The sequence below is a fragment of the Herpailurus yagouaroundi genome, unplaced genomic scaffold, assembly GCF_014898765.1.
Source record: "Herpailurus yagouaroundi ecotype Mexico unplaced genomic scaffold, PumYag 189, whole genome shotgun sequence".
Classification (NCBI taxonomy): Eukaryota; Metazoa; Chordata; class Mammalia; order Carnivora; family Felidae; genus Herpailurus; species Herpailurus yagouaroundi.
In genome coordinates, this window is record NW_024412420.1 from 2,569,847 (window position 1) to 2,589,024 (window position 19,178).

The 19,178-nt window shown below is 35.5% G+C and overlaps 1 protein-coding gene across 4 annotated transcripts in view; it reads right to left on the bottom strand.

Annotated features, from left to right (window-relative positions):
* The window catches only part of CLTC (clathrin heavy chain), a 65,936-nt gene that overhangs the window by 6,004 nt on the left and 40,754 nt on the right, over positions 1–19,178 (bottom strand). For 2 of the 4 annotated variants that reach the window (XM_040496953.1, XM_040496954.1), the window contains 19 exons: positions 18,853–19,033; positions 17,337–17,500; positions 12,644–12,769; positions 11,861–12,003; positions 9,835–10,069; positions 9,032–9,154; positions 7,737–7,882; positions 7,082–7,265; positions 6,688–6,880; positions 6,061–6,218; positions 5,693–5,857; positions 5,465–5,572; positions 5,215–5,382; positions 4,715–4,864; positions 4,497–4,628; positions 4,272–4,382; positions 3,192–3,362; positions 2,389–2,610; positions 1,136–1,156 (listed from right to left, as the gene is read on the bottom strand). In XM_040496953.1, coding sequence (XP_040352887.1) covers positions 1,136–1,156; positions 2,389–2,610; positions 3,192–3,362; positions 4,272–4,382; positions 4,497–4,628; positions 4,715–4,864; positions 5,215–5,382; positions 5,465–5,572; positions 5,693–5,857; positions 6,061–6,218; positions 6,688–6,880; positions 7,082–7,265; positions 7,737–7,882; positions 9,032–9,154; positions 9,835–10,069; positions 11,861–12,003; positions 12,644–12,769; positions 17,337–17,500; positions 18,853–19,033 — 2,901 coding nt within the window. The remainder of the gene's footprint in view (positions 1–1,135; positions 1,157–2,388; positions 2,611–3,191; positions 3,363–4,271; positions 4,383–4,496; positions 4,629–4,714; positions 4,865–5,214; positions 5,383–5,464; positions 5,573–5,692; positions 5,858–6,060; positions 6,219–6,687; positions 6,881–7,081; positions 7,266–7,736; positions 7,883–9,031; positions 9,155–9,834; positions 10,070–11,860; positions 12,004–12,643; positions 12,770–17,336; positions 17,501–18,852; positions 19,034–19,178) is intronic. The other 2 variants (XM_040496955.1, XM_040496956.1) reach the window with 1 other exon arrangement.

Below are 19,178 nucleotides of genomic sequence, written 5' to 3' on the forward strand. Positions count from 1 at the left end.
TGTACATGCTTGATTTAAAACAATGCATAACACTGCAGTTCAATTACCTGTTTTTCACACACACGCTTTCTAACTGCCTTGCTTACTAGCTGCTGAAGGGCCTCACACACAATGCATTTTACTCAGGTTTGCCCTAAGTTCCAATGGTGATTCCAGTTTGGTTCAACATAATTTCAAGGCATTGTCCCCCACCCAAAATCTTTTAAATTTGTTTCAACTCTCCTTTACCTTCCCACCCTTTTACTATAACAATTTGATAACGGACGTAAGTTTGTTTCATTTATATTGGGATGGAGACAAGCCAATGAAGGAAGCAGCAACCAAGAGGTGCCTAAATTTGACCTTGGACAAGCCAACAGATGAATGAAAGCAAATTTTAGGTATCTTCAGAGGTGTCCCTTATTACAGGAAGAAGTTAATATTGCTTCATTAAATACAGAAATATTCCGTGTTGCTTAGCAACAATTACAGCAAGCTACTCTCGTGATTAAAAAAGTTTTGTTTCCTCTTGAAAACGGACTAGCACCATAAGAACTGGACACCTGGAGAAACATGAGGAAAGTCTCTTCGGAAGCAGCTAGTATCTCTTGTATCTACTTTCAGCAAAAAATTAGTAAGAATCAAGAGATCAGAAACTGGATCACAGTCCTTCAATACCAAAAAAAAAAAAAAAACCCCAAAAGCCTTTTAGGGCATATATATACATATATAAATTCAACAACTGTCAGGCAAGCTCACAAAATAAAACCAGAGGCTGCTTAAATTTATTTAGAGTATTAAGAAAATCCTATTATGGTCCAGATACCCTGACAGGGAAGAGAAATTTCCTGAAACTTTGGAAATTAATATGGAAACTCACCATGCTCAGTTTTTAATAATACATTTAAGAGAGACTGTGAACCAACTACTGATTAGCCTCCTGCCCTTCCTAAAGCCTATTAGCCGATTAGTAGCAAACATCTACTAATGTCCTACAGCTCTATTATAGTTATGTTTCAAGGGACTTGCAGAGGCTTTAGTGAAAATTTATTGGGGGGAAAAAGCAGCAGCAGCGTAGAAAAGGAAGGAAAAAAATCATGCAAATTCCTTAGACTTAGTCCTCCAGACTTAAAGATGGAAAAGAATCAACTTTCACCTTTTCCTTTATTGCATCAACCTGCAAAGGAATTCAGAAGGTGCAGCTTAGAAAAAAATCAAATTCCATATTGAGCATAAAAAGGTAGAATCAGCAACAAAGGTTTAGGGGAGAAACATCTAACCACTAAAAAAGGCATGAGAAAAGTGAAAATAAAGGGCATACTGGAAGCAAAATTTAGAACTTTTTTTTAAACTTCAGAGCTTATTGCAGAAGAATTTGTGCTAGAGTCAGTGTGAAAGAAAGCAGCATAATCACTAGTAAAACTTACAGCATTTTGGTTAACAGCAGCTTAGAGCCAGGTCTCATAAGTTGGCATTATGCATACAAAAAGAAGCTATTCTCATCTATAGCTAATATAAGGCAACTGTTTTCTTACACTGGATTTCAAGCAGTTTTTATACCAAAAATGTTAATTCTTAAAAAATTATAACTGGACACAATGGTATCTACTAGATGGTGGCCTAAAGAAATATTCATACTGGGGGCCGTTAGTGGTACTTTGTTTTTCCCCCTTTACTCGGGCATGCTGAAGAGATCAGATGGGAAACTCCAAATTTAATAAGCATGTTTTTGCTTTGACAAATGGATCCTTTAGGACCATTTTTTTTTTTTTAATGTTCTACAGTAAAGAGCTAGTAACTGTTGAGGATCTAGTCAGTAAAAAATATTATGATATCAAAAAGGGACACTAAGAGGAGTGAATTTAATAAAATGATTATAACCACAGCTTGTTTAATGCACTTTTAGGTAATATGTTAAACTCCTATGATTTTTTTAAATTAGGGGTTAAACTATCAAAATATTGAGAAAATTAACAGGATGTTAAGAATAAAGATTTTGCTTCCCAAAAAGAAACAGGCATACATATTAAAGTCAAGAAGCAACCAAAAAAAAGGGAATCTATACTACTAAGTTACGGACATCTAAGTCAGAAGAACGGATTTGAGGAAGATGTTATTTTCAGGAAAAAAAAAATTTTTTTTATCAGATGTTCAAAAAAACCAAACATACAATATAGAATACTATTCACCCTCAGAAATACATGGAGGGTAAACATACTGACATGTTTGAGTTCCCTTTTCCATTCAATGTCACTTGTCAGACATCAAAAATTTCTGGAGAATATTTTATGACAATCAAATGACTTACTTCCACTAGACAAAACAAATTTGAAAAAAAATAGACCTGCATGTGTAATTTTATATATCCTCAAGGTAAGTAGTTCTGAATACACACAGAGGCGCCATTACCTTTGTCAAGTATTCCTTCATGACCTGGATGAAATAGGGCATGGCAAAATCCATGATATTGTGCCTCCATGCAGTTTCAAGGACAACATCTGGCCTTAAAAGATCATAACAGGTAAAAAGACAAGCTCCAAAGCACTCTCTTTTTTCTTCCTGCAAAAACCACTGTAGGAGTTCTTCAGCCAATTCAGTATCTTTAGATTCAGAGGCATACTGCATTGCATCCTATTCAAAGGAAAGGATGATGGTGAAACATTAAACTCAAATATGCTGAAATGACAAGCCAATTATACAATGAGGGGTGGGGGATCCCAGTTATATCATTTAAATTGAAGATTTGTTGAAAGAAAAGAAAAAAATAGGGTGAACAATCTTTTTCTAAACAGAGAGTGGCTTGACAGAACATAAGATGACCACTAGAATCAAGAAATTGACTTAATTACCACCTCCCTCAAATGGGGGCTTAAAGACAATTCTCACATTTGCAAGACTAATACTTGTATAGACCATAATCACTTCTCTTTTAATTTCTTCTAAATTTATTTACTTTGACAGAGAGCAAGTACAAGCGAGTGTGAGAGGGGCAGAAAGAGAGGGAGAGAGAGAGACAGAATCCCAAGCAGGCTCTGCTCACACACAGGGCTCAAACTCAGTCAGAACATCACCTAAACTGAAACCATGAGTCGGAGACTTAACCAACTGGGCCTCCCAGGTGCCCCTGTAATCACTTCTAATACACCATTATAGGGTTACAACAGGTCATCTAGTACTTGACTTAATAGGCCGGCCCCCACCAACATTCCCACCTTGTATAGGCTATCTTTCTTGCACAGCTCTACACTCTGTTTCCAGCGGTTGTTGCCTTTGAAGAGATAAGCAGCAATTCTTCTGAACTCAATGAGTTCATGTTTTTCCAAACGCTGAGCAAGTGAGATATTGTCAAAGTTGTCATAAGCATCTATAGATGTTCGCAGAGCCTTAAAAAAAAGAAAAAAAAAAGCCATCCAATGCCAAATCAGTTTCATTTTAGTTTAAAATTCATTCCATGATTCTTGATCAAGGAGTCATTACTGTATATGACTGACTGTATATGATGTGATCAATATGCTGTATGATGTGTATGTATAGAATACAACTTGATCAATGAGCATTGTAATATGACAGCCTAAATTCAAGCATCAAACCAGAAAGTTGTAAGCTGAACAAGTATCAAGGTTCTTCAATCTGACTGTATAACAAAAATCTTCAAAGGTACTACAAAACTTCTGTAATTTTCTCCAAGGTTTTCAGTATCAAAACTTTGAATAGTTATGAAAATGGCAGGATTTGTAATTTGGAGGATAAGATTTTATGCTTCAGAGAAACTTCTGATACAACGTGACATGGTAGTTAGTCATATAGCTAAGCATGGCATCTGAACCCATCATTTGTTGGTACTAAGAGAAAGAAAAAAGGCAACTAGCTTAACCTTAACTGTAATTTTGTTTTTGCAAAATTCTTCACAAAGGCAAGTTTATTAAAAGACAGATACTAATACGCTACAGGGCAAGAAAAGCAGTGAATAAATACACTTAATACCAAATCAGTTTTACAGACTAGTTAAAAAAATGCAAAACTCTTTGAACCTTGCCTACAATCAAGATGTTTAGGGATGAAGTAACCATAACATTTTTTCTAAAGCATTAACCAACACAAGATCTAAGCAAAATTCTGCAAACTTTGCACTTAAAAGTCAGATTTATTGATCCTGAAAACACCACTAAATTAGATCCGAGGCATACAAGTACCTACTGTTTACAAACCTAAGGGATAATGGGTTTTACTCGAAAACATACCAATAACCCAATTATAATTTTGAGAATATATGCAAGAACTAAAAGTTTTACCTGATAATCTTCTTCGGTAATAAAGAGGTTGTTCAGTGATTCATTCACAGACTTGTTGTTGTGGTTTTGAACTGAACGCAAATATGGTTTCACCAGTGGTAGCTGTTTAACCTTTAAAATAAGGAGTGTTTTACAAACATAATACATCCTTAAAGTTCCACAGACAAAAGTTACCGATGTAAGTCTTAGCTCCCTACTATGAGGTTTTGAAGTTTTTAGAATTACCTTGCTGAAATAATTGACAGCACGAGTATGATCCAACCGTGGAGACAGCACCATCAGCAAATCATTTAACAACAGAGGCTTGAATTCTAGGTAGAACTGTATTGCTCTGTAGTATAGTTCCACATTGGCAACCTAAAGTGGGAAAAGTCCACATAGAAGTTGAGTTATTTACTAATGAGCTCCTTTTGAAGCTTGTATCTTCTGAAGAAGATACACACCTTGGTAATAATATCTTTGAACTGCCCTTCTTTCCATGCATCAGTTGGATGGTTCATCATAGTAATTATGGCATTATCATACTCTTCATACTTGTCATACAAAAACACCAATTCTGCCCAGAGATGAGCTTGTTCTGCAGCTCTAAGCACCTATGTAAGAGAGATTTAATTGCTTTAGATATGGGTCTGTAATTCTAGCTAAAGCTTAAAAAAGAAAAGAAAAAGAAAAAAACAGAGGAAGGAAAGTTTATTTGAGAGAAAGAGAGAGCATGCACACATGTTGCAAATGGGTGAGGGGTAGAGAAAGGGAGAGAGAATCCTAAGCAAGCTCCACACTGTCAGTGCAGAGCCTGAAGTGGGCCTAAACGCACAAACCATGAGATCATGACATGAGCTGAAACGAAGAGTTGGGACGCTTAATCGACTGAGCCACCCAGGCAACCCATTAAAGTTTCAGTTATAGCTACAGAGCCACCTCACAATGTTAAAAGGCTGATTACCTTAGGAATATTCACTCTGGACCAGAACAGCTCCAGATGCTCCCTCATTTTCTGTGGCTTAAATTTAGAATATAGAATAGCTAATTCGGTAAACATTCCCATATGAGCTCGCTCAAGTCCCAGTGCTGCTTCCAACATGGTTATCAGTTCTTCAAAGTATCCTCGGTCCTGAATAAGGGAAATACGCAATTAAAGTTTAAGACTATCTGTGGCAATAGATCTCAACTAATAAAAGACTCTTGTTCATTACCTGATAGTAGTTGATAAGTTCCTCCAATTCATCTGCATGTACTACAATATGAAGCCCACACATTTGAGCTAGACGGAACTCCTTGCCATCTACACAGGCGAAGCAGACCTATAACAAAAATTTCAACTACATAAACTCAAATGTAAACATGGCTGGTTAATTCAATTAATCAGTTTAAAGAGATTTCTAAACATCTGAATTCTTCATTCAAACTGGTATTGAGATTACCTCTTTCCATGTTCGAGTACTATTAGCTTTCCTAGCTCCATCAACAGCTGCCTGATATTCACCCAAGTGAACGAGGGTAGATGCCAAGCGTCCAAAATTGGAGACATTGTTGTACAGTAATTTAGCAGCATCATACATTTTTTCATCATAACAACGATCACCAACCTGAAACAAACAAACGCAAATAAACACAATCCATTTTTGGTAGGCCTAAACTCAATCCTCATTCCAAAGTCACAATTCAATTTAATACTGATAAACACTGTATTTCCTTTGGAATCATCAGTTGTGATGGGTTGATCCTACTAATAAAAAGTTGCTTAACAGTTGACTTCTACACTTTGAAAAAATCTGAACAGGAAACCCACTTGTTGGATATGAGCATTATTTGGCCCATTGATGAACTCTTCCAACTCTGCAAGGCGGTTTGTTTTAGCCAGTGCAAATATCAATTCTGTCTCCACATAGGATTCACGAGCCTTCTTACGGGCCATCTGCAAGTACTTCACTAGTTCTTCCCAGTTTCCTAGGTATGAAGAAGAAAATAAATCCAAACACTAATATCCTAATATTTTTCACTCAAGTAAATGAAAATTATTGTTAATTTCCTTTTTAAGGAACCAATATAGAAAATAACAAATCTAAACAATGAAATGCATCTAAAATGGCAAAATTCCTGTTCCGTTTCTGTATTATCACTGACCAAATGAACAGTTGAATTCCCCCTTTATTAATTATCCTTTTCCTTGAAGTTGTAAGATTAGAACTCGATCAGAATTTTATGAGAATTTTAATCTTCCCTATGGACCTTTGTAAGTTCACAAAATGCAGCCTTTCTGTATGTGGACTAAGATGGAGTGCTAAATGTCTTCACAAGTAACCGTGCAATATCTAACTACTATATAAATTCTGAACAGACCGATGTCCTAATGCTTAGGGCTAATCATAGCTTCAGTACATTTTCTGAGGTCACAAACACATAAAAGAAGTCATACCACTGGTGTTGGCAGCCTGAACAACTTCCATGTAGGATGAAGGATCATCTGCTTTGATGTAAGAATCAATGGCTTCTTTCACCATTCCTTTCTGCAGCTGGGCTTTTGCAAGCTGACTCCAGACCGCTGGTTCATTGCAGCGTTCAGCAAACTCATATGCCCGGTCCAAGTTTCCAATATGTTCAATCAAGACCTAGGCAACCAATTTCTGAATTAGGGTTACAGTAGAATGAATCTGGCCACACAGCAATTACATGTAAATGGTTAGGATTTTATTGCTTTTTCTATTGCCCAAGCCATCAATTATGCCAGGCCTAACAGGCCTGTATAGCATACAATAATCAAGAGAAGGCAGTACCTTCAGTAAATCAACTTAGGCAATCTGAAGACCTACCTGCACTGCTGAAGTATTGACATCAAATTTCCGGAAAATGGCAAATGCTTCTTCAAACAACTCATTGCAGATTGCGATATTGGCAATATCTGGGGCATCATAATTATCCAGGCGGTTAATATACTCCATAACACGTGTACGGTCAGCCTTGATTGCAGTGAGGATGAGGAGGTTTTGCAAATTCCTTTTAAGGAAAAAAAAAAATTTTTGGATGTATTATTTCAAAAGCTTATTAGTCATGAAGAATAAACACTACAGCTATCAAGAGTTTTTTTTTGTCTCAATGGCAGGATGAGGAGTGTATGAGAAGAGTAATAATTCAGACAACATTCTCTAGTCTTTTTCTTTTTGTTCCTTCTCAAAACTGAAAAGCCACAATTTAAGACTGAATATAAGAGGGGGGTGCCTAGGTGGCTCAGCTGGTTAAGCATCTGACTCTTGGTTTGGGCTCAGATCATGACCTCATGATTAGCGAGTTCAAGCTCCTCCTCATGCCCCACACTGATGGTGTAGAGCCTGCTTGGGATTCTCTCTCTCCCTCTCTCTGCCCCTCCCCTGCTCGCTTTCTCTCACTCTCTCTCAAAATACATTAAAAAAAAAGAAAAAAAAAAAAAGACTGACTATAAAGAGCCAATGGACCCTTCTTCTAGCATACCTGTGTTCACTGAATACAGAGTTATCAAGGACAATTTTCTCCAGCAGTTCAATGAGTTCATTAGGAAGGTCTGCAGTCATAAAAGCCTTGACAGTTACTGACACTTCTTCAGGGTCCTGAGTTTCAGACAAGGCTGTCTGTACAACCTATAGAATATAGAGTTAAGTACTAAAAATCAGGGTGTCTAATGAGAATAATCTGGCATAGGAAAAATACCTTTACATTTACCACACAAAGGTGTTTTCTACACAGATCCACATATACCCATATCATCCACATATACCCATTCTTCTGAAAAAAAATCACCCTAATTACATAATTTCTATTTTTTTTTCCTGATTAAAACATTATCCACAATAACCACTCCTCATTATCACTTTAATGACTACATATGATTCGACTACATAGATGTGGCAATACAGACTAATTCCTCCATGTTTTGATAGTTATATGGCTCCCAGATTCTTTAATAGGAAGCTTTGTATCTAACATGGGAGTTTTCCTTAGAAATGCTTCCTAGGAGAGGAATGAAGAATTAACAGCTTTTGATTTATTCTCTTCCATATTTATACTTCAACCAGGAGAATTTAAGAACCATTATAACAACATTCAATTTGTACTTTTTTTTTTTTTTTCAACGTTTATTTATTTTTGGGACAGAGAGAGACAGAGCATGAACAGGGGAGGGGCAGAGAGAGGGAGACATAGAATCGGAAACAGGCTCCAGGCTCTGAGCCATCAGCCCAGAGCCTGACGCGGGGCTCGAACTCACGGACCGCGAGATCGTGACCTGGCTGAAGCCGGACGCTTAACCGACTGCGCCACCCAGGCGCCCCTCAATTTGTACTTTTTAAAAAAATTTTTCATGGTTTTAAAAAATGTTTTCAATTTACAATGTGTATAAATTTATATATATATAAACATATGTATATGTATTAGTATAATTTTATTTCATTCTTTTTTACAGTCTTCTCTTATAGTAAAATATGATCCATTTAAGTACATATGGGTATACGATGACAGGAAAGGTTTTATTTGTAGTTAAAAAGATGAAACTTAAGGGGTGCCTGGATGGTTCAGTTGGTTAAGTGTCCTGACTCTTGGTTTCAGCTCAAGTCATGATTTCACAGTTTGCAAGTTCCAGCCCCTCATCAGATTCTGCTGACAAGTGTTGAACACGCTTGGGATTTCTCTCTCCCTCTTCTCTCTGCCCCTTCCCTCACTTGCATGCACTCTCTCTCAAAAAATAAATAAACATTAAAAAAAAGAACCTTAAATACATTTGCCAATTTTACCTGGTCAATAAGGGGTCTCCTGTAAGGATTACTTTCCAGCAGCACACTACCCCATAATTCTGGATCCTTTCGGCGTACCAAATAGCGGGAAAGACTTTTGAAGAGGGAATTCTCATTGCAAACCTAAGTAAGATATTAATGGGTTAGTTTCAAGGCAAAAAGTAATGACTTCTTATAGACTACTTTAAAGGTTATTTCCTTTATATAAATACACACTTTTTATTGTTTCGTTGTGAAAAAATCCATTACTTTTACATATAAACCTGAATAAGTCACAACCAAGTTGTTATTAAAATTCAATATGCAATCCTATACTAAAAGGAAAAAAATGTTATAAAATGTCACTGACTGGGTCAATGACAAAACTAGACTAAAACAGGTATTAAAGTATTCTATCAGTGTCAAAATAACTAAAGTTGGTATCTACAGTGTGGTTATGAAACAGAATTCCTTACTCTTAGGATTATACACTGAAGAGGTATGCAACTTACTCTCCTATGTGCACACATATACATATGTATGGTGTGTATGTGTGTTTATGTATGAGACAATGTATGAAACACAGTGAGAAAACTACTGGATTAAAATGTTAATAAGTGAAGATAGACTTAATTTGTTATTTTGGCCACTTTAAATTCACAATTATTGTCAAATAAAGTTTTTTAAAAAAGCACTCATCTACAAGAAATGCTCTGTATTACCTAAAGCCACTGTTAAACTCAAAATTCACTAATTTAACATTATGCAACAGGTTTTAAAAAATTCAGCCTTCTCTCTGTACACATTCAGCTATTAGTACTCACATTAATAAGTTCCAGATCACACTGGCCACGTTCATAAGCAACACAAGCCAAATGTGGATCTCTCTTCTCACAATACTTTCCAACAACACGACTGTCATAATAAGGATTTTCACGAAGAAATCTCTCTGGGTTGTTATTACTGTCTATGTAGATTTTGGCTAATGCGTTGTGAGTAGCAGGTTCCTCACAGCCCTCATGAATTCTGGCCTCTAGCCAAGGCAGAAGCAGTTTCAATCTAGTATTAAAAAAAAAAAACACACACACATACACACACACACACAAAACCACACATGCTGTATTATAAAAAAACAAAACAAAACACACACAACTCTTGACATGCTAAATACAGAAGTACCTTATATGGTATATAATGTTTTCCCATAAAATTTTTGAATTCTCAAAAATTCCATTACCAACTGGGAAATTAAGATTCAGAGATGATTAAATGATTTGCCCATTACACAGAAGATAGCCTTAGAGTCTCCTAGACCTATCTGCCGCATTATCTAGATAGAATACAGAAAGAAGAGATTCACAGATTCATGTTGTTCTTTTTTATACTGGACAAAATATCTAGATATTTGGAAGAAGAGTATGTGGTATGAGAAAAAAGGCCAGATTACCTAACGTTTCTTATAATTTTAACACAATTAACAGACATTACCTATAGCCACAGGGGTCAGTACCCTAAATACACAATGAGAAAAAAATCTGGTAGCATTAGAAACTCTAGGTTTAAAAAAAAAAAGAAACTCTAGGTTTAATAATACTGCCAGTCATATGATCACTCCACCAAGTATCATGGTTTCACTACACTGTAGCTTATGTTTCAATGGTCCTGATGACTAACACTCTTTTGACCATGGTTAAGTATTACAAGCTCCCAGAGGAAAAACAGTAGGCCATATTTTGGCTACCAAATTCATGTAGTTATTTTGAATACACTCCCATTAGGGTAAAGACACAACTTTTGTATTAAGGCAAAAATTCAAGATCCTATAAACACATGCAATCCAAGCAGATATGCCATGGCAATCAAAAGAATATAGGTTAGCTAAGGCACATTTAGACTAGTGACTCAGGTGTGAATCTAGTTTATCACAATGTAACTTGTAACTTAAAGACCAAATTGTCTAGCTGTAACTATCTGGCTACTGGCTTAGAATACACAACAAACAAGACTATTTTCAGGTATTAAGATTTAAGAGTCAACTGAAACCTCCTTCTAAATATTAAATTGTTATGACCTATAATCAGTTCAAATTAGGCTCAAGCTTTTAAAATCAGTATTCTAGATCTCCATTGTACTTAAGTACAGAATTTTTCTATGTTTGGAATATTCAAATACAAATTTTATGAATACCTTTATTAGGACACCTATACCAACCCAGGTTAAAATTAAATCCCATAGCGTTTCTCGTTATCTTTCAAAGCCAGAGTAATTTCCCACTATTATACCAACCCGCCAATCTCATTTACTCTATCCACACTTTCTAAACATACTAGTTCATCAAAATGTCCCAGCTAAAAAAAAAAAAAGACTTCATGGTACAATAAATTTTTAGAAAAAAATTTTAGAAATTTCCTCTACTGGAAATTCAGAATTCATATTATCACATTAAGGTTCAAATTAAAAATCAGTTTAACCCCAGAGTTATGCAGGGACCCTTTTCTCTCATTATACTTGAGAAAAATTAATCAGAGAAGAATCAGTTACTAAAATAGTGGTACTGTAACTAAGTAAAAAGAGGCTTTTACATAGTTTACATTAAAAACAGTCAAATCACACAGCTGTAATTAAAAACATGCAAATAATGTCTATATGACAAAGCTGTAATGTTTTAGAAAACAGATTTCTTTCAGCACCTACAGCTAACTTATCACTTCTAAATTAGATGTCTCCAGGGAATCATGATCCACATTTTATTAAACAGCTTTTAGGCAAATGACAGGTTGTATTTTTATCCATTACCAAGCTAAGAGAGACTGATTTATCCCAGTTATATAGGTCAAAATGGTACCACACCTGTTTCTTTTTTCAACCTCAGCTACAAGCTCATCAGTAGAGAATTGACCTCTTACAACAAGAATCAAATTTTTAATGACATCTTCAGAGCAATCAACATCAAGCAATCCTCCAATAACCACAGGAAGTCGACTCGGATTCACCTATGGTTAAAAAAAAAAATGTCGTTATCTTTAATAAGCAAAGAAAGCATAAAGAAGTTTTAAAAAAATTAAACTCATTTCCTTTTAGCTCAGTTTTAAAATTCAGTAATAAACTGAGAGTTTAAATTTGCAAGTAGACAGGAAAAGTTAGCAGGAAGTGTGGCTTGGTTAAATAATTACCTCAACATCGCTCCACATAAATTAAGTAAGTCCAAAGAAGCTACAGTCACAGAATGTGTACAGAAGACTAATTTAAAGGCCTCCATTACAGCAGAACTGCCTTTTGATTTCTGGAGTTAGAAGGTAAAGTTTCTAAGATCAGTATTTAAGATGGTTTTACTGTGCTTTCAAAGTCTACGGCTTCCAGACGAACACCTCAGGGGTTAGGTCACCAAGTAAGTTGTGTGTAGGTGTCACCCAACTTTTTCATCTACAGCAGTTTGTTCTGGTTTACATACTTATACCTGAATGTAAAATTCTAATCTAAATAAGGATTCCCCTTTTTCTGGAGGGGAAAAAAAAAAGTTGAAAGCCACTGTAGCAGACCACTCCCATTATGTACAGAGTTTCAGAAAGATATGAAGATTTCCATAGTGTGAGAAGTACAATCTACAATATGGTACTTTTAAGTATTACTTACCTTCTGTACGTATATCTCTATATACTTTTGAAGATTATTTCTATATAAATAGAGCACCAAATCATGAACAAAGTCAAACCGATCACACACAATGATAAGTGGTAATTGATCTGTTAGCTTCGCTTCCTGAAAAAAGAACAACAAAAAAAAGCCATAATTGTCTCCTTCTGTGAGCTTTCGAATTTATGTAAAATAGGGGAATCTATTCTACACTGGTGGGAGAGGCTCACATAAAGGTCCTTTCCACATATACCATTTACCAAAAAAAAGTAACAAATTAAGATCTGTGAGCCACCAGTGGCATTCAGGATAGAAAACCATCACACTGGGGACTTTAACAGTAACATTTCAACTGAATTGAGTGTTGATTTAAGAATTACAGTCACATTGTCAAAATGGCAAAAATGGCTCATAGTTGTTTCAAACTAATGATTTTTTACCCCTCCCAAATTCCAATCTATATGGCTAGCCCCTAACACTATTACGATACAGCCTACAAGGAGCAGCATAATGGTGACAGCCACGAATATACCACATGCTGCTGTGGTAAGAAAAAGGTTAAGAAAAGAAAAAAGCACATAAAGAAAAGACATCTTTAAATTACCAGTTGCTTTTACCATTACAAATACCAAGCTATAATCCTACTTACAGATTTACACAGATGTTACAGACAGGTAGATAAGACCTACACTGGGCATTTACCTGATACATGTCCTGTTACATTCCACAGACATAAGGTACAGCACAAAAAACAACAGTTTCCATCAGGAATTCATTTATACAAAGTAAAACATTCCTCAATAAATGATTCCTCTATGGCAGTCTACTAAGCAAGGAGAACTAAGCAGGATAGGACTTTCCCCAATGGACAGCCACTAAGAACATTTGCAATGTTACAAAAAAATGGTTCCTAAGTTTAGCACATATCACTCATCCAATTATAAGTAACTGAAAATTAGCCTATGAAGTGATCAGAGTGTAACACCAAACTAAATCTAGGAGTCAGGAGAAATCCTGGAATAAAAAAATCAAAATGGCTGTAAATCTGAAGTGGAAGTCCAGCTGCAGATTTTTCACATTAAGGAAAGTCTAAAGCATGTGCTGTTATTTATTTAGCACCATGGAAACTCTCTACTAATAGCTGCTAGAATCATTTCTAGACAAAATGCTGGATCTACCTATCCAAAAGATTTCAGTTGGCCAAGTTCTTCCTACTAAATGAACATCAAAAAGTGGATCAACACACTAGTCCTCTTTACTCTCTTTAATAACCACATAAAACATTATAGACTTTATTTTACCACTTAGGAAATACACTTGGAAGTATGTAAGATTACTTAGATGTTCTATTCTCATGCATGAGTGTTTAAAATTTCTGCTGGCAAAGACAATTTAAGATTGAAAAAGTAGATAAAAACTAGTATTTTTTTGATTGCCTAAATTTGCAATCTTATTTTTTATCCTTTTATCCTTTTTATCCTTTATCCTATCCATGATAGGATATCCTTTTATCCTATCATGTATGATTTCATACATGACAGTGATGCTATTAATATTTTTAATTATTTACTAAAATAAAAGGCTACCCATTAGCAATTATGGTTAAAGATTTTAAGATCAAAACTGAAATTATATAAACACATTCAGAGGTTTTCTTAAACATTAAGTTATTCACTTAACTAATATTTACTGAGTACCTCCATACCAGAAACTGTTCTTATGCACTGCAGCATTCCCTCAAGGAACTTATGTTCTAGGGGGGGAAAAACAATGTCTTATAGTGTTAAATGTTCTAAAGAAAAATAAAGCAGGATATGGGGGAGGGCAGGATGGAATAGGGATAGGTTTTATTCTAAGAAGGGTAATAAGCTGAGACATCATCCGTTCTCATGACATTTCATCAGAAATCTGAACGAAGGTAAAAGATCCTGGTCATGAAGATTTGAAGGGGAAAAAAAAAAAGTAGAAAGGGCACAAGCAAAGGTCCTGAGGCAGGAGAGGCAGGGAGGTGCAGGAATAACAAGCAGGCAAGTATGGTTTAAGTACAACCAGAAAAGAAAAAGGATAAAAAATAAGATCAAAGGCAGCAGGAAGCACATCATGGGTCTGAAGAACAGTTCCATGCTTTCTACAGACAGCCACAGTTCCACAGGGTTAATGCGTGAGTCAGATGATGCTAATGATATCATTTCATCCTGGCTCACAAGCTTACTTTAAAGAGAAGTCATAATCTACCAATCTCTGTATTCCTGGTGGCTAACATATAATTGGCACTTCAATGTTCAAGATTACTTTTCTTACCACAGTTTACTTATACCACCAATTCTCATATAGCTAACACCTCCAAACTGAAGTTTAATGACAGTGATGATGAGATGCAGCATTGTAGCTATGCTATACAGGTCAATAAAGTGAGTAAAGGGCCTAGTGTGTTCATTCTTACCACTGAGGTGAAAGGTTGAAAACAACAGTAGCATCTTAGTACTGAGCTTCCATCTCAGACTGAAGATAAGACACGAGGTTTACATCTAACTTAGGCTGAAATTAAAATTCCTTCACAAAGTCAGGAATAACTTAAAACCAAAAAGAAAACCTGCCTGATAGAAAGAGAGCATATGTAGGCTGATTCTACCTTATTTTCAGGCCCACCAATACAGTATATTAACAAGAGTTATCACTTGAACACCTATGGCATACAAGGTACTTGACTTGATCAACACAGCTTCTGGTTGGAGAAACCAAGACTAAGGCATACTAGTTAATTTGCCTGAGATAACAGACAGATACTGAATAATAGCCAATAACAGAAATAGAATTTGAACCAGGTCTGACTAGTTTAAAAGCCCAAAATCCATATGCATTTCCCTACTCTACCAGATCTGCACCTAATTCATAGTGTGATGTATGGAAGGGGAGTCCTCTCTCATTACATCTCAGGGGGGCTAAGCAACCTATGACTGCACCATGCTAGAATCCAGAAGATCTTTTTTTTTTTTTTAAGTTTAAGATAATTAAGTGAAAAAGTTAGTTTAGTCTCGTTTTGCACATAAACGACTCAAAAATATAAAACACAATTCTAAAGAAATGACAACTGAAGCTTAACAATCAAGAGCTTCCTAACAATAAAAAAGATAGTGTAAGAGTCTGGTAGTATTTTTTAAAAAAAGGAAACAGTGCCAATACTCAAAGGAGGAAGTGAACTATTGTCATGGATACTCTAGTCAAGCATGAAGTATCAAATACTTCTCCTTTGGAGGGCTTTTTGACACCAGAAAGACATGGATTCAAATACATCAGACTGGCCAGGCTACTCAGAATACTCATGATGGCCAAGATATTATAAAGTTATACTCTGGGGGAGTGTTTATCTTTTAATCTAAACTATGGGGCAACTTCTACATTTTAACTACTACATTACAGGAAAACCTCTAAGAGTTTAGCTATTTAATCTAGAACCCAGTAGTGATTCTTCAAAGGAGCAGTTAATAAAACTATAGATTATCCAAAATAACAGTGTAGGAATAGGAAAAGCCTATGTTTTTTACTGAATTACAAAATAAACATTTTGGTTTTAGTTTCAAGGTAAAATGCTTCCAAAAGGTACAAAATACTTAAGAATTTTATACATAGTTTCTGGAATCATTCCATATAATTCAAATATGAAATATATAAATACATATATTTTAAAGGGGTAATCTGAGTGTTCCATAGTCTACCTGATTTTTATCGACAAATGCCAATTCTGGTTTTATTTTTTTCACAATGGAACTAGTGGGTATAAATAAAGTTAAGTAAACATTAAACAAATTCAGGTGCCCTTAAGTATGTTTTAAAGAGCTAAAGATCTTTTAACCATTACTTTCCACTCCAACACAGGCAGTTCTTACTTCTCTATAACTAGTGCCACGGAGTGAGGGTTTTTTCTGTTTGATCTTACCTTCAGTTTAATGAACTATATATAATTAACACTCAGTTTCTAGAGAAAAGCTAATTTGATAAGAGGTAAACTGATGTTTCTCAGATAACAGAATGCTTTGTATATAATAGAGGCTCCTGAAAAGGACACTGAGGGCAAGCTGATCTTAATCTTCAAAAGGAGCATACATGAAATTCTAAAATGACATGGAGAATCTCCAACCACTTTTCAAAACTGAAATAAAAGAAAGGAAATTCCTTTGACATAGTGCTATTTTTTTTCTTCTTTTAAAGAGATGGTCATTCTTTTTTTCTTTTTTAAGAGCTCATCATTCTTAGGTATTATTTACCAATTTCCCTCCCTATTTCAAATTTTTTTTTTTTCAACGTTTATTTATTTTTGGGACAGAGAGAGACAGAGCATGAACGGGGGAGGGGCAGAGAGAGAGGGAGACACAGAATCGGAAACAGGCTCCAGGCTCTGAGCCATCAGCCCAGAGCCTGACACGGGGCTCGAACTCACAGACCGCGAGATCGTGACCTGGCTGAAGTCGGACGCTTAACCGACTCGACTGCGCCACCCAGGCGCCCCTTCCCTCCCTATTTCAGACAAAACCACAGAGTATCACATTTGGAAGAAATAATTCAGCACAAAATACAAGAATGTTAAAAATTTCCCCGTTTAGGGAAAAAAAGATATTTTCAAACTATGATGAAACCCATGTAGAACTGTTGATTGTCAATCCAACCAGAAAGTGCATTACTCAAAACCACTTACCTTGAGAAAATTCTTGACTCGCTCAGGATCATAGCAGTTGCTTTCTCTGCAGATTCTTTCTACTTCTTTGATCTGCCCAGTCTTGCAAGCTGCCTGAATATACTTAAAGTGCACATCTGGGTCCTGACTAAAGTTAACAATGGATCCCAGAAAATAAAAGAGACCTTAAAGAGACAAATAACTGAAATTAAGGATACATGCACCTCTGAGAATGATAGAACTGAAAAATATTTAAGCAATTAAAAATACTATGACAATTATACCTCAGTTTAAAAAGTTATGTTGAATAAGCCCCCCCCCAAAAAACTGGTTGCTCAAAATACTGAATTAAGAATAGCTCAATTAAGAATACTAATTAATCTAGTAATCAGTTCAATAAATGGACTTACACTTTAATCCCTACAGAACAATTCAATGTCTTCTAATAGCTGAGAAATAGAGGGACAGCTACTTAGTATGAAAGTTAATAATCACACCATATTCCCTGTGAGAAATTTTAAATGTCCCCTATAGCAGGTTTTTCCTATATGTAGTTAATAGGAAAAACACAAAAGCAGTTTGAAAAGAATTTAATACAGTGCTGTCCAACAGAACATTCTGCAATGATGAAAATGTTCTAGATCTGCACTGTCCAACATGGGAGCTGCTAACCACATACAGCTATTAAGCACCTGAAATGTGGCTACTGTAATTAAAGATCTAAAATTTTAATTGTATTCAATTTTAATTACTTTATGTGGCTACACGTGGCTATTAGACACTGTACTTGAATGAACAAAATCAATTTAGTGCATAGTTAACATACAGAAAGAGAAAACTAGTAGAAATCTCTCATTCCTTCTATTGAGAACAGTTATGACAAAAAGAAGGAAAAAAAAAGGTAATAAACCCAAAAGTAACCCAACAGTGATTTAGTACTTGGTACAGCAGTGATTCTCAAATGAGGTGATTTCCTTCCCAGAAGACAGACATTTGGCAATGTGTGAAGACACTTTTAGTGGCCACAACTGGTGCAGCTGATGCTACTAGCATCTACCGGGCAGAAGCCAGGGATGCTACTGAATATCCTGCATGCACATGACAACCCACCCCCAAAATAAATTATCCAGCCTAGATTAACTATAGTGCGAAGATGGAGAAAACCCACTACATAGTGACAAGTTACAAAATGTCCTTGGCTAGAAACATTTGCCACTGTAAGATTTAGACAACATAAGCATGAAATCTTATTATACCTCATCATTCGTATTTTTATTTTATACAATTCTGACAAAGCTACTACATATATTTGGGTCTTAAAATTCTGCCTTTAATTCACCTCTAAAATATCCAAGCAGACAGTCTCGTTCACTGCACATCCCCAGAACTTGGCACAAAAGAGTTGACATTTATTAAATAAAACTCAAAACTATCTCATAAAACTGATCTTGTAGAAAGAATTTCCAACAGCCCATGATTGTAACAAAACCCCCTCTTGGCTATCTTAATTTAAAACAATTCAGAAACTCTTAATTACCTTCAAAACTCTTGAAAGATTCAAAAAGTTCAATCAGAGATTGAGTTGACAGTTGTTCGTGATACTTGGAAGCCACTTGAACACAGATCTGCAGATTCTGACGAATATTGGCAGATAGCATGGCCCTGAGGCATTCTAGGGAGTCTTCTACTGATAAGGACCCAAAGTAATTCACTAACCACTAGAGGACAAAATAAACAGGCAGGTAGGTAGGTAGGTAGGTAAATAAATAAATAGATAGATAGATAGATAGATAGATAGATAGATAGATAGATAGATAAATAAAATAAAATAAAATAAAATAAAATAAAATAAAATAAAATAAA